The sequence below is a fragment of the Neolamprologus multifasciatus genome, chromosome 3 (assembly GCF_963576455.1).
Source record: "Neolamprologus multifasciatus chromosome 3, fNeoMul1.2, whole genome shotgun sequence".
In the NCBI taxonomy this organism is placed as follows: Eukaryota; Metazoa; Chordata; class Actinopteri; order Cichliformes; family Cichlidae; genus Neolamprologus; species Neolamprologus multifasciatus.
The window spans coordinates 43,499,674-43,524,805 of record NC_140441.1 but is presented as its reverse complement, the minus strand read 5'-3'; the positions used below and the strand labels follow the sequence as shown (position 1 = coordinate 43,524,805).

Genomic DNA, 25,132 nt, shown 5'->3' with positions numbered 1-25,132 from the left:
CCAGCTTATTCAGGAAGTCTTTTAATATTAGTTGCATTTTTTGCCATGAAAGCACATCTGCCCGTGCTCTGTTAAACCCTCTCTTCCTCTCTGACTCTTTATTTGGATTTGGAGTCTACTGGGGGAGGACTCAAGACCGGTCCTCTGGTTAAACATCACACATGGCAGAAAAAGGAGGAACGTTTTGTAGTAAATGATAAAAATTAACCCAAGTGAGGCATGAAGTTTACAATCCAAACAAAAGGAGGAACATCGTGGAAAAATAAATACAAACAATGCAAAGTTTAAACCCATATTTTATTTACAACAATGTGGAAAATATTTAATGTTTAAACTGAGAAAGTTTTCTCATTTTAAGCAAAATATAAGCTCACTTTGAGTTTGATGGTGTTAGTACTTCAAAACATAAATGAATTTGGAGACAGTGGCAACAAAAGGCTGGTAAGTGTTTTGTCTGTTCAAAAATTTCTTTGGGAACAGGTAAGTAACATGATTGGACTTTTCTTTTATTATTATTATTTTTTTAAAAACGTTTAAGAGAAGCAAAGTTTCTCAGAAGTAAAGATGGCAGGGACGTTCACCAATCTACAAAAGAATGTGTACAAATTGTGGAATAATTTTAGAATAAAAGTCCTCAGTCTAAAATTTTAAAGACTGAATATCGTCTACAGAACATAATATCAAAAGGAACAAGGTCAAAAACCAATATTGGATGTCTAATCTTCTGGCCCACAGACAACAGTTCATTAAAGACAGGCCTGACTCCATCAGGGAAATCTCTGCGTGGGCTCAGGGCTTCAGTGTTCAGTGATTCCACCCACAAGTGCAGGTTAAAGCTCTGTCATGCAAAGAAGTCATGTGTAAAAATCCAGAAACACCACCATCTTCTCTCACCGAGGCAAAAAGCCCAGCAGCTGGTCTTCAACATGTTTCCAGACATGCAGAATAAAGACGGGATGCTACACAGCGGTAAGCTAACCAAACTTTTGAGATAATGTTGCTGCCATCAAATTCAAAAGGAGCCATTCTTCTTCTTAAAATGCTTCATTTTCTCAGATCACAATGCTAACATGTCCGATGCTGTTTCTGTTATAATAATAAAATAAGGGTTTGTGAGATTCGAAAAAAAAAAAAGTCATCTTTTTATTTACATTTTAGCACCTCAAGTCTTTCAGATTGAGGATTAAAGTAGAGCAGGTCAGATTATATCTGTGGGCCTCGGTGGTATAGTTTAACATGCGGCTTTAAAAGAATGCCTAACTCAGCTGAAATAGTTAAACAAACATAAACCAGTTCTTTGTTTCATGGATAATGTTCAGATTGAGCTGACTTTACAGAAATATAAATATGCCTTTATTTTATTTCGGCCGTTTAAGGTTTTATAGTCCAGGACGAGCAACAATACAACTTTCAGATAAAGAAGTGGCATACCAGACAAACGTGGGTTCCTCATACTTGAGAGAAGCCTTCACTTGCAGAAAAATGAGCTCATTGTTCTTTAAAAATAAACGTAATCTGTGTTAGAAGAACCAGTTTAGCAGGAGACATTATCAGGATCAGTTTAAAAGTTAGCCTTAGCCTGGCTAAGCCAACGAGAGTGAACTTTGAATTCACCGATATATTACATTTGAGGATCTCTCCTTTGTTGTGGTGTTTGTGTCCCTTTGAGAGTTTAATGGGCTCTCTCGTGAGCTGGTTTGACTTCAAGAACCACACAGAGCCTGCACACATTTCTTCCCTGTATTATTTATTGAAAACCCAGCAGTTGCCATTAATACCTGTTGTGTCTGTACAGGCAGGGGGGTAAGGAGATGTGGTAAACTAAATTAGCAGTCATTCTGTTCTCAAAAAAGGAGAAGAAAAAAGACACAGACAAAACAAAAACAAAAAAAGCACTCCGATATGCTGCAGAATGACCCCTTGTATTGTTTTCTTATTTCTCTTAACACTTTGTTTTAAAAATGTTACACAGATGCAGGGGGGCTGGGGGGGTGCACGGAGGGAGAAGGGTGACAGCAGTTCAGGGGATGAAAAATAAGGATGCAAATGAAAGTCTGATTTGGGTGTGTCTTTTAAAAGAGTTGCACTGATCCGCTCCTCTTCTGCCTTTACTTATTCTGTGTGGTGAAACACGAAACGGTGGTTGACGTCTCTGTGCCTCTGCTTCATCGTTTCTTTGGAGGTTGGGCTGTGCGGGGAGGAGTGACGGGTCGACCGGAGTTCATCCCTCCATACTGGTATTTGGCCTTCTTCTCAGACGGCTTCAGGATCTACAACACGCGAACAGAGCAGCATTAGCTTCAACTTTCCTGCAGTGAGGTGATGGCGCTAACCACCACACTATAGGATTTTTAGATCGTCCCAGATGAACGACGATCAACGTGAAAAACTATTTTTTCAAGGTGAAAAACATGAAGTCAACATTTGCATGAACATCTTTATTGTTCAACACAGCCTGAAGCTTCTTGTAATTCTTTTAGTTTTCAGGAAAACTTCTCCAGGCTCCTTTAAGGACATCCCGCCACATGTTTTGTCTGATTTCCTCAGTTTTAAGGACATTAAACAACACGCTACATCAAGATATCCAGGTTTTTGGGCAGGAGGCCTCTAGGAATCAGCTTGGTGCAAAAATAATATTTTTTTTACGACTGTCAAATATTTTTCATAGATTCAACTAAAATAAATAGGAGCAAATTTTGTGTTTTTGGCCGTTAGTGACAACGTGCCTACAAATTAAAGATGGCTGTTTGAATGATTCAAAGGTTAGTGTTGAAACGGCTGAACAGACAAACGTTCCTCTGAAGATGGTCAGATATAAGAACTGGACTAAACTGGATAACTATCGCTCATGAACACTTAAAAACTAACAAGAAAGCCTGACTTCTTAGAAACAAAATATACAGAAATGTGTTGACTCCACACTTTTGCACAGCTATGTATATTGCAATTATATTCCAGTTAGCTCCTCGGTAGGTTGCTGGAGTTTGGGGGCTTCTGTGGATGTGTTTAATTCTGCAAATAATGTCATTTATTCAGTCATACGGTGCAAAGCAGGAAACATCAATGAAATTGCTTTGAATCATTTAGCACCATAGTGTGATCTCAACTTTTGTCTCTGCTCACTGGCTGTGTTTAACCATCAGTTCTAATATAATTATTGATTACTCGTTAAAAGCACCAAATGAATGGATGAGAAGACATTTAGATTTTTACTGTGGCTCCTAACGGGGCTTCTCAGATGTAACCACAGATTATATCCATGCTTGGCATTCAGTATTATGTCATCATACCTGAAAGGAGCACATCAGGGTTTCATCCACGCTCATCATGCCACCAGCGTTGTCGAACTCTCCACAGTAGTTGGGAGCTGAGAAGAGCGTCACAAGCTGCCGCTTGGCAAAGAACTCATAACCATCTTCTACCACCTGGGGGTGCCAGACACACAGATACCTGAAGGTGAACAACTGGCACTACCCTCATACAAACATCATGATCAGATTTAAAGTACTGTAGCACTTCATGCAGATATTGAAAGCTGAGGCACATGTTGCTAATGGATATGCATTTCCTGAAGTTTTCTGGATAGAGCGTTTGTTTTCTGTGCGTTTTAAGGATTTTTATACCAAGTCGATGTGCATGTTACCTGGTGGGCTCTACAGATGAGATCCAGATCATGGCGATTGAGGAACTTGCTGACCACATCAGCTCCAAAGGTAAAGGAGACACCGCGGTCGTTCTCTCCCCAGCCCTGGACGTCCTTGTCCGGGTCAGACCAGAGCAAGTCGCACAGCAGGCCTGGAGAGGATAATTCACAATGTGAAACATCTCAGCTGCCACACATTCATCTTCATTCTGAATCCAGCCTCTTTTAGACCACAGAAGATCAACTTTTTGTCACATTTATAGTCTGAATGTCTCATCCAGACACACAGAGTCACCCTGAAAGACCATAAGAGGATCTGAGAGACAGCCGCTGCCAGGGTCTGAACACTGGTTGCCTTAAAAGGACAAGAGGCAGCAGCTTTAATGAGGAGGGGGGCAAAGGCACAAAAAGAAGCTTCGCTTGCCTTGGCTCAACACCACCGAGACTCAGCCTCATGTGTTCTGAAAAACTCTGAGCCCAAGTCTAGCTAAAGAGTTACTGAAACGAGAGCTGCAGCACAAAGAGCACGAGGTGATGATGATAGATGAATGCCAGCAGATCTGATCAGACCTGACATTAAGACCAGAGAATATTCAGACATTAACTGGATTACAGGGACCTTAATCAGTGCTGTTTATCAGCAGTGGCAGAATCTCTACTGAGAATTAAAGCAACAGAAACGTGAGGGCTAAGAGCAAGCAGTCATATCCTGAGGGTTATTTATGAAGCTTGATGAAGGTCTGACCTTTAGGAAGAGTGCTTCTTCAACAGGCTGTGACTGCACTTTGTGCAGAAATGCAGAAATAAATAAATAGTGTCAAGTGTAGGTGTTAGCTGCATTTTTATGCAACAGTTGATACTTTTCTCTATTAATAGAGTGGAAATCCTTTTATTTAAGTGAATGAAAACAAAAACCCAAACAAGGCCAGAGCTGACATCTCAGTGTTTACTGGAAAAGTCTAAACATTTCCCTCATTCATTTTTCCTCCTGAAGCAACACAGCTTTTTGTGTTATTGGCTCCAATCATCCAGTGAGTCTGACATCAGCCTGCTTTCGTGTAAAAGTAGAATGGGAGGCAGCCTTCAGTTTTCAGGCCCCTCGTCTATGGAACCAGTTTGGATTTGGGAGACAGACACCATCTCTACTTTTAAGATTAGGCTTAAAACTTACGTTTTTGCTAAAGCATATAGTTAGGGCTGGACCAGGTGACCCTGAATCCTCCCTTAGTTATGCTGCAATAGGTGTAGACTGCTGGGGGATTCCCATGATGCATTGAGTTTTTCCTTTCCAGTCACCTTTCTCACTCAACATGTGTAAACAGACCTCTCTGTATTGAATCATATCTGTTATTAACCTCTGTCTCTCTTCCACAGCATGTATTTATCCTGTCTTCCTTCTCTCAGCCCAACCGGTCGCAGCAGATGGCCCCGCCCCTCCCTGAGCCTGGTTCTGCCGGAGGTTTCGTCCTGTTAAAAGGGAGTTTTTCCTTCCCACTGTCGCCAAAGTGCTTGCTCATAGGGGGTCACATGATTGTTGGGTTTTTCTCTGTATGTATTATTGTAGGGTCTACTTTACAATATAAAGCGCCTTGAGGTGACTGTTTTTGTGATTTGGCGCTATATAAATAAAACGGAATTGAATTGAATCCTTGTCATTTTAAGTTACCTGGTTAAATGTGTCATACATCAGTTTACACGTATCAATCCCTGTAGCTGATGTGGATATAGACACACATGTTACTGAAACTCTTCTGCTCATGTTTAAATGATCATGTGCTTATGTAAATCCCAGATATACTTGTACCTTCAGACTGTTTAGTGAGGGAGAAACAACAGTAAACAGGCTCACATGTGGGTCAGTTTAAGTTGTGTATCCACTGCATGTACACCTGTCCATTTCACACTGGGTAAAAGTAATCATCAGAGGGCTATTAGTTCCTCTGACAAAAGAGAGAAGAAGAGAAAATGTTCTGCTGTGTGTGAGTGTGCTGACCTACCTGTATCTGGCACGTCTGTGGGTCTCATGATGCGCCTGATCTGCTCCATAGACTGCAGGTCAGGAGAGAGGCCTGTGGGCGACACAAACACCCTTGGGTAAATCTCTTCAATCTCTACTTCTGCGAGGATGGAGGTATTAACTCATATCAGCGCAGCCAAAGCTTGTTTTGAACCATTTACTTCACATCCGATTAGTAAACCAGAAATACCAGAAGCTCACGAGAGCCGTGGACTTTATCTTTCATTTTTGGTAAGTGATGTGAGAAGAGCTCAGTGTTGACCCACAGTCTTCACAAAGCCCCAAGGACCAAATAAGAGTGTCACACTAAAGAGTTGTTACAATGATAAAACATGACAAAACATTATACAGAAGCCCGTCTATAAGGGCAGGCTTGTAAATGTCAAATGGGGAACAGATTGTGATGATCTAAATGTAAGAGGAAGTTTGTCCCTGCTGCATCATTTTGCCATGCATACAATGACCTACAAAAATAAGCTGTTCACAACTAGTCGTCTGACGGTTGGAGTATTTCTAATTGTACCAAGCAAGACTGGATTTTAGTTTTGTCTCATTTCAGTTGCAAGCCACCATTTAAAGCCACCAGCTCTTAAAGCCAATGATGCAGGAATGCAGGGGAATCTAGTTGTTTGTGTTTCCTTTGACTAAACAGAGCATAAACAAGCAATCAGCATAAGCCTTGTTCTGGCTTACCTGACCAAGTGGCAAAAGATAAAACAAAATACAGCAAGTCCAAGTACTCAGCCCTGTGGGACCCTGCATGTAATGAGGGTAGTTCATGGAGTAGGATTGTCCACAGTGACACTGATGCAAAGACTGAATATTTGAGGGTCTTTCCACATCTGCTCAACCTCCCATTACCCCCAAAGGCTGCCTGGTTCCTAACGGGGCTTTCTAAAGTATTTTTCAAAGTAGCAACAATCTGGAGACTAAACAGTAGTTACATTGTTTCAATATGAATACCTCCGTGACAGCAGAAGATCTTCTCATCCACGATGGCGGCGATGGGCAGGCAGTTGAAGCAGTCGGTGAACGTTTTCCACAGTTTGATGTTAAATCTGCGTTTACCTGCAACATCAACATGACAGTGTCAGCACGACCATATAAGGCTGTTTCAAAGGTTTTGCAGCTTCGCCTCCAGTTTAATAGATTTAAGACAGTCCTCTTTACACTGGAAGACACAGACGATTTTTGATTTTTATTGGTTTACAAGTGCCCGTCAACCAAGAGCAGTGCTTGCAATCCAGCAGATCTGCTTGCAGCAACAACATTTTTCCATCGCAATGCTGAAAAGCTTTCACAGACAAGTAGTCCCTTCTTTCCTTCATTTGGGTAAAAGGACTACTGTGCTTAAGGAAATCTGAGATTTGGATGTACACTTTACACAAAATTTGTAACAAAAAACTACCTTTGTGACTACTCATCAGGTGCTGCTGTTGGAATGAAAACACTGGCTATCGGAGGCTAATATGGAGGCAGCTTACTGACTTACTTAAAGAAATAATGACAATTGAATGCCATTTCTTTTAAACCTCCTTAAATCCCGCTGCTCTCTCCATCAAACTGAGTGAACTGGTTTGTCTGCCACTGTGCTGCACAGCATAACAAGTACTACCATCTCTAGCTGCCTTCCAACACTGTGACCAAGAGACTCCATCTGTGGGATGAGCGACTCACTGGAGAGACATCTGACTCTATTAAAACTGTCATCTGTCACAAAATACTCAGTTATTGTGGCATTTGCATGGAAACACTTTCCTTCATGAAAGCCTGCAAGACCAGTTCAAGTGGCAGGAAGTGGCCTCAGGACCCCTTTAAAGAATAAATAAAAAAATAAATAAAAATGCAGTTAATAGGGGAATTAGTAGGAGCTCTATTTATGAGTTACTTTCACTCATTTAATTTTACATTTCTATTTTATAGTGAAACAGCTCAAATATCTAGAAAAAAGGGGTGGAGGGTAGGATTGGGAACAAGAACCATCAAATTACCATTTTTGCCTGCCTGCTTCCTGATCACCACTTTTGTTTCACTCAAAAGTGTTTGTGTGTTAAATCACAATGGAGCGGCAGCCACCACAAAGAACTTAAGAGGAAATAAAAAGTGTAACTATGAGAGCAGGATGCTCACACTCGTCATAGAAGCCGTAGATACGGTTGATGGAGGCACACTCGTGGTTGCCCCTGAGCAGGAAGAAGTTCTCGGGGTATTTGATCTTGTATGCCAGCAGCAGGCAGATCGTCTCCAGAGACTGCTTCCCTCTGTCCACGTAGTCTCCTAGAAACAGGTAGTTAGCCTCCGGAGGAAAGCCGCCATACTCGAAGAGCCTCAGCAGGTCTGTGTACTGTCCGTGGATGTCACCTGGGGTGGGGAGCAGAGAGGAACACTTTGAGGAACGTTCTCCAGTAATAATAAGCATTGTTATATCTGTTTGTTTATTTGCAATAAGGCATCACACTCTATACTATTTGTGCCTTTCCTGTTCTTGATAGTACTGACCACAGATTTTGAGAGGAGCCTCCAGCTCCAGAAGGATTGGCTGACTGAGGAAGATCTCCCGGGACTTGATGCAGAGGCCGCGGACCTCCGCCTCCGTCATCTGGACAATCTTCCCTGGACGACATCCTCGCACTGGGGAAGGGAGAGCAAAAGCTGAGTGAGCTTAAACTAAACTTCGACACCAAGCTTTCTGAAGATGTGAAAGTCAGTTTTAAGGAGTAAGCTTTCCCAAGGAGACTGGACTCCCCTGAATTTTTCTCAGGGTTATGATTGTCAAATGACTTTTTGAATTAACTTCACTAAATATGGGAGGGCCGTGTTTAGTCAACTGGAGGACGACAGAAATAGCCTGTGTGGATATTGTTGATGTCAGTGTTTGTGGATACACTTCCTGTTGCGTAATAGAACGGAGAAGGAAGGAGAAGGGGGAAGGGGGGCAGACACAGTGGTCAAGTGACAAGAAGCCCTGAAAGTTCGTGAAATCGGCAGATGTACACATAACTATTATGAAAGCCAGCAGGTCAATATTACATACAGATGAAGTGAGGATGACTTGTTAATTAAATAGGCCACTGATCAGTCATGTGACTTTACAACAAATACATCATTTTTGAAAAAGCATTATTTTGGAACAATACACGGTTACACATAGAAAATGTGTAACAGTGTAACACTGTTACACGTAGAAATGCATAGAAAATGCATTTCCACATTTTTCTGTCATCCTACATTCTCCTACAAAAAGATCAACAGCTACTACATAGACAAATTTATTCTTCTTGCTTAGCAACAATAAGGACCAGAGCTGAGTAAGACTGCTGCTGTCAGGTGACACCACAGCAACATGAAGGAAATCCAAGCCGGTGTAAAATACTAGTCCATGAGTGGATCCCAAGGATTTGGTCAGAAGGATGCAGCAATAGCACAACCAGAGAGGCTTGTTTTTCTAAGGAGGTAGTGGCTTGAAAGGGCTGAGTATCAAAGGTGTTGCGTGTGTTAGACTCCTGCAGGTGAATCCCTGTGAGAAGCAGCAGCAGCAGCAGCAGCAGCAGCAGCATGTGTGCACATGTGCTGCATGACCCTGCCATTTCTGCCTGGAGATCTTAGGCGTGGACTATAAACACTCTTGCACTGCAGCCAAATACATCCTGTGATCACACACGCCCCACTTGAAGGGCTATTTTTATGACTGCCCAAAAGGTGAACGTTTTTCTAGTAAACAAGCAAAATGAAAAGCAATACCATGCAAAGACTGTACGTGGTTTAAATACTAAACACATTCTCTGCCACTGATCCTTCCATAAGCACACACACATGCAAGATGTGTTTGTGTGTCTAGTGTTGAGTGATTTCACACCTCTGCCTTCCAGCTCGGTCAGGGAGGCCTGATATAGGATGGAGACACAAACACGAAACCAGAAGCACCTGCCCGAGAGGATAACCCTTCATCATAGGGTTAAGCTGAGGCTGAGCAGGAAACACACACACAGACACACACACACAAAGAAAGAGTGCGATCCAGTGACCTTGACTTCAGATTGTACCATTATAAGCTTGTGGGGAGGTATCCCAGCATCCTTTGGTCCATCACTTATGCACTGCAGCTTCACCAGTCAAGAGAAGGAAAGAGCAGCACCCACATCTGATTACCGTGGCAACCCAGAAAGACCAATTTCCAGCGGGAGAGGTGTTGGCGAATGGAGCAGCAGCTGCATCTCACAGGGAAAAGGAGGCGATTCGCAGATTAAGCGTCACCTCCACCAGCCCACGCCCTGCATACTAACACTGCTGCATCCGACAGCCGTGACGGAGACCCAACAACAGGCCTGCCTGTATCCGCATAGTTTGTGATTACACTCTCACACACACACACACACATTTCACTTTTCCCTCCATGATTAACACACACACACACACACACACACACACACACACATTTCACTTTTCCCTCCATGATTAACACACACACACACACACACACACACACACACACACACACACACACACACACACACACACACACACACACGGTTTAGAACATTTGAAAATATGTTAAAAGTCAGTATGTATCCTAAATGTTCAGCTCACACTCAGGCTCTAAAGTGAGTTACCGAGTAACAGTGATGCATGCAGATGTAATTTATTGCACAAAACACTCTGTCCAACCTATTGCTTAACACGTGTAACAGCCGTGGCAGCCACAGGTAGTGATGTGCTCCGTTCTTTTGCGTGAATATTCATGGGGAATATAAAGAGCAAACCACGCGAGAATATGACAGCTGACAGATTGTGGAGGAGATTCTTTAAAATCAACACAGTTTGTAACTCAGTATCAACGTTTGCCTTCTAAATGTCTTCTCTATAACCACCACACATTTCACTTGCCCTCCATGATTAACTTACACATCATTAGGTGCTTGCCTGGTCAGTTATGTGTTTGCTGACATCACATGGTATGATGGGAAGCACAGGTAGTGTTTTGCAGCATTTGTTTTACCCATGCAAAGAACTAAACTTTCACCAAATTCTACACTTACAGCGAAGAAAATTAGGTAACGAGCAGAGAGAGAAGATCTATGCCATAACAAAAGTAACCCAGTGAATGATCCTTCCCCCCCCTACATTTTCCTAAATTGGTCAGCTCAGGGCCATGTGCCTGAGCCACCACAGTGGGGTTTGGTCACACCCTCTTAAAACTGTATGCCAGAGGAGTTCATGCAATCAAGTGCCTGCTGTCAAAATCTATTCACCAATTTGCCTCTTCCTTCCCCATCATCCTTTTATCTTCATCTTTATTATCTTTATTTTTCAAGTTGCATTCCTGGCTGTGGCTGACTCTCTGGGTCACCCTCCTCCGCCTTAGCAGTGAACTGTGCTGACGTCAGAGGACAGCTCTGCCTCATACCCCTCCCTGAGTGCATACCAGACAGCTCACAGGCCTTTTTAAACCTTAACATCTCAGCCTACTGCAGCCTGAGAAACATGCAGCCAGGGAATCTACACGTACCACCAAAACCCAAAGAACCTTTCTAGTACCAAGTGAGGGGACCCAGTTTTGGATGAAAAAGGGTCTGTGAAACTAAATGCATCAACACAGCTCACTAGAAAAGTTCAGTTCAGTTCAGTTCATTTTTATTTCAAACATATACATTCACCAACGTTTCATAAAATCTTTCCATGCAGTTGTAAAAGTAAATCATGATACACTAAGCTGAAGGAAAAAAATTAAAGTTTAGCTAATGTGACCCTCTGGACTTAAGGCTTGTTGTCAATAGTTAAGTTTCTAAAAATACAGAAGCAAAAATTGTCCGCGAGATGTCTCTGAATTTGTCCAGAGTCCTGTATTCAGGTTTTATTTTGTCCAACCAGCAGCAGTCCAAAACTGTTTGGCTCTCAGGACTATTATTCGAAAGCTACTCTGGATCACTGTACTTAAAACTGCAATATGGCATTGGATATGTGAGAGGTCACTCCTCCAGTGTCCCTTCCACAGGGTGGCCTAACATGCCTGAAATATACATTTACTAATTAAAAAACCAGACAGGTTGCACTCCGAGCCATACTTCAACTCCAGTGGCTATACTAGACACATTATTAGGATTGTGTTTATGCAAGCAGCAGAGCACAGACCCACAGTTAAACTTGTTAACATTGTGCAATGGTTTACCCAACCCGCAGTGAACATAACTGGAGACCAGTCACCTGAAACAGTATTGACATTTGCTTGTTTTTACCGTTTTAAATATGTTATCATTTTGATTTCTTCTAACTAGTAGAACCTTTTGCTTAAAAAAGTAATTAGTGGAATGGTAGACATTTAAATGTTACTTATAGACATAAACTATAAAAGTTGTAATTCTCAGCAACATGGCAACAAGAGACCATAAAAATATTTTAATGACTATAAGTGAGTGAGTCTAAGAAAGTTTTGTTAACTTGAAGGCGAACGACTGAATTGACTACCAGCGAGAGGTGAGGATGCTGGCGATTCACATATTGACAGAGTAGTAAATAGAGGACAGGGTTACCCAGGCAACCAGACCCTGGACGGACCACTCCAGCTTCAAAGAGATGTGTGATGAGCCCATCACTCATTGTGTGGACATAACATTAGAAACAACCTAACGTTCTTTGGTTGTCATATTTCTAGGTACAAGTTTGTTTGTTTTTTTGTTAAATAAAACTCTTCCTGCCCAGCATTTTGTGACGGTGATTCATTAAATATTTGGGAGGATCTTAAGAAAAACCCAGCCATCTATTGAGCTGCGTAATAAACCACAGCAGAGAGGTGTTGCCACATAAAGCAACAACGTGACAGGGTGTGTGAGTACACAGTCAAACTATGATAGAGTGAAATGAGAAAACACCTTACATAGTAAGGCCAGGCTTGCCCGATCAGTTTTGCAAACATATCAAGGCCAGAGCTATCTGCAGAGTCAACAATTGTAACCTTTGTGGACTGCATTGCCCAGAATTGATGGTAGTCTAATATTGACCACTGACAAAAGTGAACATCTTCATATCTGAGAAGAAAGAAAAGGAAATAGAAAAGCACTGTTTTTGAATCTATAAAGGAAAACGTGGTCGTTCTCTAAAGGAAGGGGTTTGGTTGAGAGTGATTTCCTCTGCTTCGCTGGTTGTAAATGACGTGCCAAGCGTCAAAGAGGTCAACTATTTTTCCATTCATTTAAGAGAGGGCTTACTTGAACAAAGAGCCAAAGAGAGCGAGTGAAAGATAAGTTAGTTACAGACATATTCTCCTTCTGGAAGGCATTGCCATATATGGCCGCTGCTGTATGAAGGAAGTAGTCAGTCAGGACAGAGAGGGAGTGCTTGAAGGCTCTGCTGCATGTGATGGGAATAGAAACAGGCTAATGAAGCGCAGGCCAGAGCTCGCACTCAGGGCCACAACAATATAATGGCTGTCAGCTGCACTGGAAAAGCGCTGCGTAGGATACATCAGCGAGAAACACGCGCAGATGTCAGCGCAAACCATAAGCGTGACTACTCCAAGTCAGCAAATTCGACTTATTTTTCCATGAGATCTACATTTGTAATCCTTAATGCAGGTTCAGTATAGGTCTATATATAGCCCAGTGTTATTATACGTGCTACTTGATTATTTTCAGTGCTTTTTCCTGGGTCTGAAAGGATTGTTTGGAGTGGTCATGTTGTTTCACTGAATCAATGTTTTTGAATCAGTGCTGAGTCACAGATTAGCTGACCAATGAATTTGTTTTATTTATTTTTTTTAAGTAACTTGTTCAATACTCCCTGTCAACTGAAACTGTTCCAAGTTCATCACAGCGGAGTTTCCCGAGAACAATCTGGCACAGGCATCAGTGAACTTGGCCTCAGTTTACCCGACGTTGCACTGAGCGTACAGTACAAGTTGTGACACTTCTCATCTTGACTCAAACAGTATCTTACAAATGGTGCACTTTGTAGTGAAATGTAAATATACTCAGTTATATAAATGTCTGCGAAAAAAATGTCATCACATCATTGCCACATGTTTATGTTTCCTAGTACGTGCAACAATGAGATAAGCCCAAGAATATCTGACGACAAGAGCCCTGTCTCGGCTTCCGGTGATGATGTAGTAGTGACAAAGGTAGCTATTTAAACAACCTCCAACAAAGCACATAACTTTGCAAAATATGCAAGACAATTGTTCCAGGTAAATGTGGAAACAATACACTTGTTTCACTACTTGAGACAAACACATGCTGTCAAATGCAGCCTGGCTATAAAGGAGATACCAGCAGCTGGAGATGTGTGACGCAAATGTAAACAACTGACTCTACAGAGGATTGCTGGAGCACTTTCATTCCATAAGACAGGAGGAGCAAACAGTAGATGAACATCACTGATGTGGTTGCATGGTAGAAAATAGAGCCGTTTAGTTATTTTAGTTTTAAACTAAAACGTTAAGCAGTTAGTTTATACTTCCAAGGGTAGGCCACCTGAGTTCTTACGCTTGACTAGCTGTGTCACCACTATAATGCTACTGCTGCTGGCACCTGGTTTTCACACTTCAAATCAGGAAACATGTCATGATGGTATGTTTTTTGTTTTTTTAAATCACATTGTTTGTAAACATATCATCATAAAATATAAAGTCCATATTGCCCACAGCTACATGACACTAAGGAACTTTTAACAGCACATTTGCAGTACCTGGACCTAGCATATTAGTCACAGTACACGCCACTAGCATTGCTGCTCTAGTGGGATATAACTTGACTGACACTTTCACACAACTCAACACAGGGAGCTCTTTTGAAGTTGCTCAAGTTTCTCTATGAATGGTGTCTGGTTTCTGAGGGGCTCTTAAGATTGCAGTGTTAGCATGAACATGGGCCGAGGGGGTGAGCCGACAAAGCCAGCAGAAGCTAGGTTTCACGATAGTAGTCAAACATTTTTTCCCCCTCCTATCTTTAGGTTCTGGGTCTTCTACACTGGTTAGTTTAATTATTATCTATATAATTATCATTATTAATATTATCATTTTACCCATTGTCGCTGGTGTTTCTGGTTTTGTTAAGTCTGCAAAGGCAAAGAATGTCTGACTTTGTTGAACTTGCATTGTAGTACACCACTCAAAACATTGGACGGCCCTTTTGGAAGGTTTCTGTGCTGGAGCTGGCACATGACTATTTCAATTCAATAGGTAGCATGCTGCAAGTACGCATCTCAATATCAACTTGAAAAACATAAACAAGCTTTTCAACTCGATGGTCTAACACCACAGTGCCACATTTAATTTCACCACCCTAGCTCTCTTGCAAGGTATCACCTGCCAAATAAAGGAATTTAAAAAAAAATTACCCATGACACATCAGCATTATGGCTTAGAAAGGTAGTGCAAAGCTAAAACTGAAGGTGACTGCAAAGTCTGTGTTTTGTAAGTATGCCCACACGTCACAATTCACACTGTCAGTTCATTAGTGCCACTTTCTGGCAACTTCAACTTTAACAGAATATCTCTCCTTTTCAAGAAAAGGATTTAAAAGTTCTACTGGGTCAAGCAGACCCATGAATTTAAAGCAAGTATGACTGTGCATGTTTTTAGTCACTGCAGCACCAAAAAAAGATGCCGTGTCAGACCTTTTTTAGCCTTCCTCTTCCATTCACCCCAGCTGGGCACAAGGCCAGCAGCTCTCAACCGCTCCTCCATCTCACTCTCTCCCACACGGGAGAGATGGAAAACAGTGACCCCTTAGTGAACGAGAAACACAAAGTAACTCTGGCAAGAGGAGCGGGAGCCACTCTTAACTCAGAAATCCAACTGCGATGGCATTTCTGGGCAAGCTTTAGATTTTCAGAGGACGTTTTGTTCGTCTCTAAGTGCCACAGTGAATGGCAGTCTTTGTGGGGCGAAAGAAAGGACGAAATTGAGAGGAGAGACGGGGGAGATATAAAAGGAGACAGCTATAGACAGAGAGAGTGGGAGAGATGGAGAGGAGTAGAGAAACGGGAGAAAAATGTAGGCTGACACTGAAGCTTGAGACCCTGCAAACGAGGGACTGAATAGAAGGGAGGGTTTATAGCTAGGCAGCTGAAAAGCCTGGGCGAGCTCTCTGTGCCATGTTTGGTGCCAGGGGGTGAACGCTCCCCGCCACACAGGCTCCACCATTGTTGTTTCCATAACAGAGTGCCACGCCAGCACCCTAAACACCACGCAACACAGCAGCAGTCGACTACATCTGACACAAACAAGCAGGGTGACAGTGAGGAAACAAATATGCATTATGAATAGCTGTAAAATAAAAATTCAATTCAATTCAATTCAATTCAATTTTATTTATATAGCGCCAAATCACAACAAAAGTCGCCTCAAGGCGACTTTTGTTGCCTTGAGGCGACAAATTGAATCCAGGAAAATAAAAATAAAAAAAGTTACTTTAAATGGCTGTCAAAGTGCTTCAGTTTCAGTTCAGACGGCGATGAACTTTCCTCACACGGACACCCAGATGCTAATTAAAATGATAAAACCTCCAAACTGGTCAAGCCTATAGAAATTTTGAAAATAGGAACACAAGCAACTCCTTGTAAAAACAATTAAGAAACAAATAAATTCACGCCGACTGAAAAACAAAGCTAAATAAAGCAAAACACATCAGTCAGGATTTACACTGGCTCGAAAAATCCTAATGCCCAAGTTTGAGATAACGGGTCTCACGACGGGGGTTATCTGTTTTCGCTTCCTGACACTCATAGGGATCTTTTTATGTTGAAAAGAGTCATGACGTGTGAAAGAGCCTGAATCAGGAAGATGTTATCAGGATGGCCAAAAGATGTAAAAATCTATAAAGAATACTTAAAAAAAAATAACAGTAAAATGCAACATTGTTGCAAATAAGAAAAGAGATCAATACCACAGAAACTTGTTACTTTTGAGATTTAGTCCACAGAGGAGTAACATAGAAGTACTCAACAGCTATGTGACATTTTGCATATAGTACAGTTATTTGCACAACAGAAAAGTATTTGCGCAAGGGGTAACATAATTGCGCGAGCATGCCTGTCTTCATTACTCACCGTGTTTATCAGACACATCTTTACCCAAGTGGAAAGCAATAGTTAGGTTGCTGCTGGCATTTCCAGTATGTCTTTCAGAAGATGTCTGCGTTAATGTTGAATGACTCACATTAGCAACCACTGCGTTGCTTTGCTTGGCAATTGTTATGCTGCGATTCGTCACGTGTTTTGAGGAACTTGAATAAATGTATATATATAATATAAATATATATTGCTTTGTGGCAACTTTACAGCACTCGCTGAATTTGTTCTTCATCACTACAACTTTAAATCCAAAGCATTTTCAAATAGCAGATGATGATCCACTTCCAGGATGACTGCATTTGTTCTTTACAGTGACAGACATTTGATTTTTGTATGGCTAGTCAGTTATCTATAGCATATTGCTGACAGCGGGTCTATCCAGGAAACTTCACATTGCTCAGTGCAGGGAACAGTTGTGACTGGCATATGCAAGCATCTCAGACAGTAATTTATTGAGTGTAATTGCAGAATAGCCATATATCTGTTAATTCCAGTAGTCAGTGACTACTATGACTTATATCCAAAAAGTCTTCTTTAATATGACTTCTAAATCTTTTTCTTTAAAAAAAGAAAATAGCTTCATAAAGGCTATTGTATACTCATATTAAATGTCTAGAAAGTATATGGTATGTGGTATCATCACCACAGTAAAATATCTTACAGTTAGAGGCCATCTAAACAATATGCAATTAAAGATACACTACACTCTTCTCACTGCGCATTTTACCCCCTTGGCTTATTTGTCATTGGGCTGTTGTCATCTTTAAAAACTGTAAGGACTAAATGGTGGCTCCCTGGCAAAGGAGTGACTCAAATTCAGGAAACATGGACATCTAAACACAAACACCTTTTAGGAGATTTTATGTTCCCAAATTGACAACAACTTGGCTGCTGTTTTTGCCCATAAACCAAGATGACCAAAAAGAAGAAGAAAATAAATAAATAAATAAATAATTCCATCCTACCTCCCCTCTCCCTTACTGGCTGATCCACAGGGCTGTGGCGTTGATTGTGCCACATAAAGCCTACGGGCCACCTGTGCTGGCAGCCCAGACAGAGGGCTTGTTGTCACTAAAGGCCAGCCAGTGTGGGCTTAACATGTGTATGCTGGAAAAGCTGGGGCCTGTAATCGCTGCTTTACTCGATTGCAGCACAGAGACACAGTACAGCAATGGTTATAAACTAATGAGGAGGAGAAAGAGGAGGAGGGGCAGGTGCAGAGAACTCCACAAACAAACAAACAAGAAAACACAAGGCTTGGCCAGTAAACTGCACAGGAATGTAGGGAAGGAAAACTGCAGCTTATATGAAGCATACTAGAGCAGGGCGATATGACCAAATATATTTATCACGATATACTTTTGAAAATTTGCGATAATGATATAATTGACACTAGACAAAATACTTTACAACTCCACAACTTTATTAGTGCAAAAGAAAAATCAATGTATTTTCACTTAAACAAGCAGCTTTTTTTTAATGTGCATTAAAGTTATATAAAAATTTAACAGTGCAAATGCAAATTCCTTGCTGACAGTTTAACCAAAAGGCATTTCCAGTGGAAATTGGCCGACAGATCCTCAGCATAACCATGTATAATATCCACAAAACTTAAAAAGGATGAGTATGAAAACAAATGCACTGCGCATGCTCGTTTTACCCATATTCTATCACGATATTTCATTTTCTTATTGTTGCCCAACAGTATTACCGTGAACGGTATGATATGGCCCAGCCCTAAAACATACTACTGCTTGCTACTGTGTTAATGCAAATGTAAGATTTCTATAAACTCTTGAAACAATTCCGGGTCAATTCAGATGTGATCTAACTAACCACAGTGAGTTGCTGCGAAATCTGACACGAGCTGCTGTGGATCATACAAAAACAGTAGACGGCTGATTGATTTCAAACAGACCATGGTGTCATGCAATCCTGTGTAATGTGGCTGCATTGCTATTGATCTTTTCACCTCACAATAATACCACATTACCACCCTTTGATTAGACACCTAACAGACACTGTTTAAACCGTACTTTTTTTGTTTTTGTTTTTATTTTTATAATCGGGAACACAATACATTAGGCAGCTGTGGGTAACTTTGCAGTGTTAGTAATCAGCAGTGCTTTAAAAAAAAAATGCATGCAGGCTCTGATGCAACACAACAAGCTTGATCCTGCATGACCACACTAGTGTGGCTTAATACAAACATTCAAACTGGGATACCATCGTTTCTTAAATGCAAAACAATAACAGACAGGACCCTTGCTTCTCAGGGAGGAGTGCAAAATATGACTGCATAACATCAGACACACAGACCTCCAAATGGCATTTTAATACAGACAAATAGCTTTAGTAAGTAAGCTACACACCATTGTGCTGCTTACCTTTCTACTCTGACTCAGAAGACTGGTCACAGGTCAGTAAATCACAAGTCATTGTTGTACACAGTGACAAATGAAACCTGAGAGGCTAGAAACCTGCATGCTTTGCCTGCTATGCCACTGAGGAGGCTTCAGTGATCTAAGTCATGCTGTCAGTCGATCAGGTTTAGCCTGTCAGCTAGAAACTCCTGTCAACCCCTCCACCAAACCACTCTTGAAGCACAGCTTCAGTGTGTGTCTGTCTTTAGACACACCAACACATTTGCAGATAAATTTATGCAATATGAAAACCAACTAAAACGAAATAAATGACGAGCCTGAACACAGAACCAGATAGAGACTCATAGTTCAGTTTTCTTCTTCCTTATTTTTTTCTTCAAGCTGCTCGATGAGTTTGGGTTAAAACTTGACAAACTAGGGGTGACGCTGGTCTTAACTTTGTCACAAAACATGCATCATAGGTCCAACCCTAACAGGCATGTTATAGGACTCTCTAAGAAAACAATGACTGAGTAAGAGGCAGCAGGGGAAACCCCGTTTATGGCGAGGAGCTGACTGATCAGTACTGAACGATTGACTAACACCTGATTGATAATATGACAACGTAATGCTGCATTTTACAGTAAAGCAGGCCTACCGATCACAACTGGATATCAACCTGCAGCACCGAACATTAGGTAGACATAATAAATGGTTGTTCAGTCACGTGTGCGTTAATTCAAGTGGCACGCTGCAGTAATTTGATTTACAGCAGTCAGGATTTGATACTCAACAACATTTTGTGTTCCTCTACACATCCAGCAGGTCAGCTCTTAGAGGTTTAACTGCTGTATGGGCGCCCCTCAAGTCCCCACCCAGTCTCTAACAGTGACCAAACATTTCGCCCTTGCGTGCGGGCATAGAAATCCTCCTGCCCCGGCTTAGACTTGCCATGTCATTTCCTGAGAAAAACATACTTGAAAACACCCTTAGAATGGATTAGGCAGACATGTATAGATTTTCCTGGTCTTACTAACCGCTCAAATGTGCTTATCACCCATCATTTCCCTCAGATTACTACTATCAAGCTGAAAATGTGTTGCTGATTACTTGCAAGGTTATTGGGTCTGCTTGTTTTTCAAAATGAACTGCCTGTGAAAGTGAATGGCACAGCTTAGGGGGACGTCCTTCCACAATAACTGGCACACTTTGACATTATAACAGCTGGCTGTGGAAAGGAACCCATCTATGACTGTAGTTTTAAGGGATTATGGCCCAGAAAGTAAATATCTTTGATATCCTAAATTAGGGCTGTTTGATATAACGACATATATATATATATGGATGACGATATAAAAACATCTATTGTTTCATTTTACGCTATCGTTTGTTTTGTGGTGTTGCAAAATAAACTGTTTACGGCAATATTTTTTCACTGTTTTGATGGTGACTGTAGTGGCTATATTAATTTCTTAAAGTTCTCTCTTTCTCTTATATTTAATATAACCACACTACGGACGGACAAGAGCCTGTTTTTATGCGTTGTGGTTAGCAACAACGACGGTAACACCATCGCGTGTCCGCTTGTTTATGTTCCACATAAACCTTTCACAATAAAGCTCAAGATCCTGTTGAGACTTTTCAAAATAAACTGAATCACGTGAAAGAGCAGATTATTTACGGATGTGAAGTAAAAAAGAGCCGCCAGGTGCTAAAAAATAAACCTTAGACTCAAACGTTAGAACAGGCTTTTCCCCGCAGCACGCCGTGTAATAAATACTCACAAAGAAAACGGCGGCCGTTACAACTTATGTCTAAAAATGTATCGTTTCATGCATCGGTTAAAACACTCGACTCCAGCTACATGACGCGCAGCTGGAAACACTTCCCGCAAGTCGAGCTGCCCGAGATTCACAGAATTTACAGAAAATGTTACATTTTTGTGATTTATATCATTATCGGACGATAGAATTCTTATATCGGGATATGAGATTTTGGTCATATCGCACAGCCCTATCCTAAATACATGAAAAGGGAAAACAAATAAAGGGTACTGAGATATTTGTATAAAAAAATACAAGCATTTTATTGCCACTGCATGTGGAAAAATAATATATCATCTCTCTTGAATGAAAGAAAGTTGGATTCAACTCATGTCGAATAAATGAAAAAGCAATATGTAATATTATGGAAAGGAAAATTAGAAGATTTTTCAAGAGTTAGAAGAGCAACAAATTCCACCTTATTGCCATTTTCCCCTCTCCCCTGTATGTTTGTGTCACCCACAGGGTAGGTTAATTTCTACCAGGGACAGCTGTGGCTGTTGACATTTAATAGGAGATCAGCGAACTCTCCATATGTGCGTCTGTGTGCATGAGTATGTGGCTCTCTGCCTGCCACCAGCCCTCACAGAAAAAGTGAACCATCACACTTTTAAAGTGCTTAAGGAAATCCCTTCCTATACTGAGAAGAAGATCTAATTATATTCACACAGGAAAGAAAAAGAAGAAACGGCTCCCTGGCGTGGAGGTGACTCTAAGCTTCTTCGTGTGAATATCGGGAGGAAACAAAACAAAAAAAAAGACCCACAGATGGGTAACTTGCTAAATTTTGAAAGGAAAGCGGCCTGTAGATATAACCTGGGTAAGTAAACTAAAGATGATGATTATCAAGATTTCCACAGGAAGGAAAAGCCTGTGTGAGTTTTTTGTGCTTTTGAAAGGTCACTTTTTAAAATAAAATGTGACCCTTTGACAACAAACTGACCCATAAGGGACATTCTGAGTGCTCAGGCTTGTACTTCTGCCCAGTCTTGGCCTAAATCTGTCTTAGCGTTTGAATCAAACTACTGTGCTTTTTGGGACATTTTTTTTCCTAAATGGAAAATACTAGCTGGTGAGAACTTTCCACACTAAAAACAAATTCTAAATACCACACTTGTTTTTGGAAGAAACAGATTTTAAAGTCCCACTTTAACATTAGCATAAATTATAATTTTATACTTGCCACTGTGCTATAATTACGTGTGGCCTGCTAACAAACACTTGAACATTTACTTGTAGTAAAGCACAAAATATGATTGATACCAAGGACAGAAAAGTGAATGCTCGCATGAATACACATTTTCCTCTTCTTTGATGGTGCTTAACCATTACTTAACCAAGTGTTTGGTCATTTTTATGAAAGCCAATCACGTAAAATTCACTTGATATGTAAAGGTTTTCTTTAAAATCTTTTACAGTTTTTCCCCACACAACTAAACTGGATTTACAGTGAGAGCAGGTTGATGCATATTATTATGTCTATATCTAAATAATAGGAATACACAATGTTTGTGACCATTACTCATATTCAGCTGTCTACCCAGTTAGGACATCATACAGCAGACAATTCGACTACCCAGATCAACAGGAAGCGACAGTATTCCTTGTTCTCCTCTGCGGTGTTCAGCATAGCGGCACATAAATCACACCTCCACCTGCCACAGATTCTGGAGAAGCTCACAGAGGACTTCCAGAATAGACGAAGGCTACTGTTGCTAGATGCAGTCCACAGTGGTGGTGTTGAGTCTGTCCAATCACAGGACGAAAGACTCTCTGGGGAAGCAGCTCAGTGACATTGAGGGTTGCTGCAAAGATCACATCTGCCTGCTGGTGCAGAAACTGCTTAGCAGCAACTGCAGTCTCAGAATTATAGCAACTGGATTGGCCATGGATAAGAAAATAAACACTGGCTTTGAAATTTGAAGAAAAAAAAATGCTAAAAGGAGTCCCAAATTATTCTTGGACAGGCATTAGTATACAAAAGTAACCTACAGAAGTAAAGTCATTTCTGGGAAAAACCATTTTGGAGTAAACAAGTAATTTAAATGCAGGAACATTGGATTTACTTGCAGCCCTGTTTTAATAAGATTCAAAACCTTTTGTTTAAAAAACAAACAAAAGCCCACAGAAACAATATTGGATAATTTCATTACAAAAACATTATCACACCATCCAAACTGAAATAAGTATGCTCAACAAAATCTGGACATTGCAGCGATACTGGGAGACATTTCAAATGTACCCAGCCCGTCTATTACTAATCACCGAGTATTTGTGACCCATCACCAGAAAACTGTTTTTGTATACATCCAGTTTTGGTGATGAGTCAGAACGAAAAGCCTTCAGCACAGCTTATGATGCCCCTCTGATACTATGGTCATCCCAACAAAAAGGCCAGACATTTTCAAATGGTTGTTGATGAAAAGTGAATGAAAGGAGATGGATAGTTGGATACATTGAGGGCTCACATCTGGAAGCTTTTAGGACCAGATCCCTCCAAATTCCTGCAATGAGGTTAACTGCTAAACATGAAGTCAGTATACTATAGTCGGTTCTTGTAGTCACAGTACTGTGTTACTCTACATATCACGCACAAAGAAAAAACAAGCACCATTATGTCACTGCTCCCGTCAGTCCAGATGATTAAGTTATACTGACATGCACTGTGCAGATACACTGGGTTCAATCATTAGCAGAAGTTGCTGTGCATGAGATGATCTGGCATGAATGCTTGTTCACCACTGACTCAGAGAGATATAATCTCCCTGTTTATAATCTGTTTTCAAGAAATTATCATCGACATCAACTCGTCTGTCTGTCAGAATCCCTAATTTAGCACTACTAAGAAATCATCCCCTGCTGCTAGCCAGCACACAACAATGGAGTAGAGGCAAAAACACTTTTACACAACAGCTCAGCAGAAAAGTCCACATGCATATAAGCTACGACAGAATACAGAATTAACAAGTGTCTCTCTGGATAAAGTTGAGCCACAGCTAGTATTGAAAAGATTCCTATTCAATGTAGTTCTGTTGACAAAATGTGTGTTCTTTATGATCAAAAGGCCAGCTGAACAAACTATATGCACCGGTTCATGGAATAAGAAAACACACGGAGTAGTAGAGCTAAAAGTTTGGTTTAGGTTTTGAACTCCTACAAGTATGTTTTAATGGGAATACTACTGAAGCCTGTGGCTTGTGTAAACATTGCCACTTAGCAATATGCGCCAGAAAACAACACAGAGCTGCAGTCTTCAGCTCAGAAACCCTTAAGCCAAATCCCATTTAATAATTTAGAATTTTTCTTTGGATTAAAGACAAACCCAATTTTTAGAAATCAGAAGCAAGATTTTACTTCCTCGTGGATCGGGCAACTGTTGGGACACTTTCGGCTACACTCAATCATCAATCTAAACTTTATTTCTAAGGAAATGTCAACTTTTGCTGAGCATTTGCCCCTGAAGCTATCGCCCTCCACCGTGTATTTTGAACAGAGCTTTTGTAAAGGAGCAGAGACTATAATAGGTTAAAAGACAGTAGAAGCAACTTGTCAAGTATTTTATTTGGTGCATTCCAAAGTGATAACACAAATGCTGTGACGTGAGTAAGACAGCACTTAATTACTACACTATTAGCTAGTTAGTCTAAGATGGATAGTAAGATAGGTCTGACATTATCTTCCATACTGGAGCCATCGAAGCACAAACAGCCCACTAGCAAGAACTTTCTTACCACTTAATCACCAAAACCCTCAAAATGCAGTTTACAAAAAAGCTCAAACATAGTTGCATCCAAATGAATTACAAATTAATCTAAAAAGATCCGTGAAAGAAAGACTGTTGCTGACTAAAAAGGTGTGCCTGTTGTTAACGACAGTGAGGACCAGTCCTGCTCACTCCAGAACCGGGCAAGGCTAACACGTAAAGCGGGCCTTTATTGTCAGAAATAAAACCTAAATAAATATTAGGGGCTAACGCTGGGCAAAACAAGAATACACAAATAAAACTTGGTTGTGAACTCACCCTCTAAAAGCCTGGAAATCAGCGAGTCGACGTCCAACTCCCCCTCCGCCATTTCTGTAACGAACAGCTCTGCCCGCCGCAGTCTGAAGCAGGCAGGGCAGACACCGCCTCACCGCACAGAAACCGCCTCCCTTTCGCGGCCTCCCATTTAGGGCCATTACGCCTCATTCAACTACACCTCGGATATTTTAGTTTCTA

General features: G+C 41.1%; 1 protein-coding gene and 2 long non-coding RNA genes across 3 annotated transcripts in view; 1 reads left to right on the top strand and 2 right to left on the bottom strand.

Moving 5' to 3' along the window:
* Positions 1–25,132, top strand: part of LOC146523309 (uncharacterized) — a 431,764-nt gene that overhangs the window by 26,184 nt on the left and 380,448 nt on the right. The window lies entirely within an intron of this gene.
* LOC146523319 (serine/threonine-protein phosphatase PP1-beta catalytic subunit) lies at positions 1,731–25,069 on the bottom strand. The gene is made up of 8 exons (XM_085143761.1): positions 24,935–25,069; positions 8,160–8,291; positions 7,791–8,021; positions 6,624–6,728; positions 5,641–5,712; positions 3,644–3,795; positions 3,291–3,425; positions 1,731–2,270 (listed from the first exon to the last, which is right to left on the bottom strand). The coding sequence occupies exons 1-8, from the start codon at positions 24,984–24,986 to the stop codon at positions 2,166–2,168; spliced, it is 984 nt and encodes a 327-aa protein (XP_084999887.1). The 5' UTR covers positions 24,987–25,069; the 3' UTR covers positions 1,731–2,165.
* Positions 8,585–24,928, bottom strand: LOC146523320 (uncharacterized). Its single transcript, XR_014871244.1, has 2 exons — positions 12,035–24,928; positions 8,585–12,000 (listed from the first exon to the last, which is right to left on the bottom strand). It is a non-coding gene; the product is annotated as an uncharacterized LOC146523320 (long non-coding RNA).

Bases quoted from the DNA above. Each gene is read 5' to 3' on its own strand.
- LOC146523319 (XM_085143761.1), bottom strand. From the start codon at position 24,986: ATGGCGGAGGGGGAGTTGGACGTCGACTCGCTGATTTCCAGGCTTTTA. The intron at 6,729-7,790 runs GTGAGCATCCTG...TTGATGTTGCAG, and splicing joins CTACGGCTTCTATGACGAGT to GTAAACGCAGATTTAACATC. The intron at 5,713-6,623 runs GTATTCATATTG...TGTCGCCCACAG, and splicing joins GATCTTCTGCTGTCACGGAG to GCCTCTCTCCTGACCTGCAG.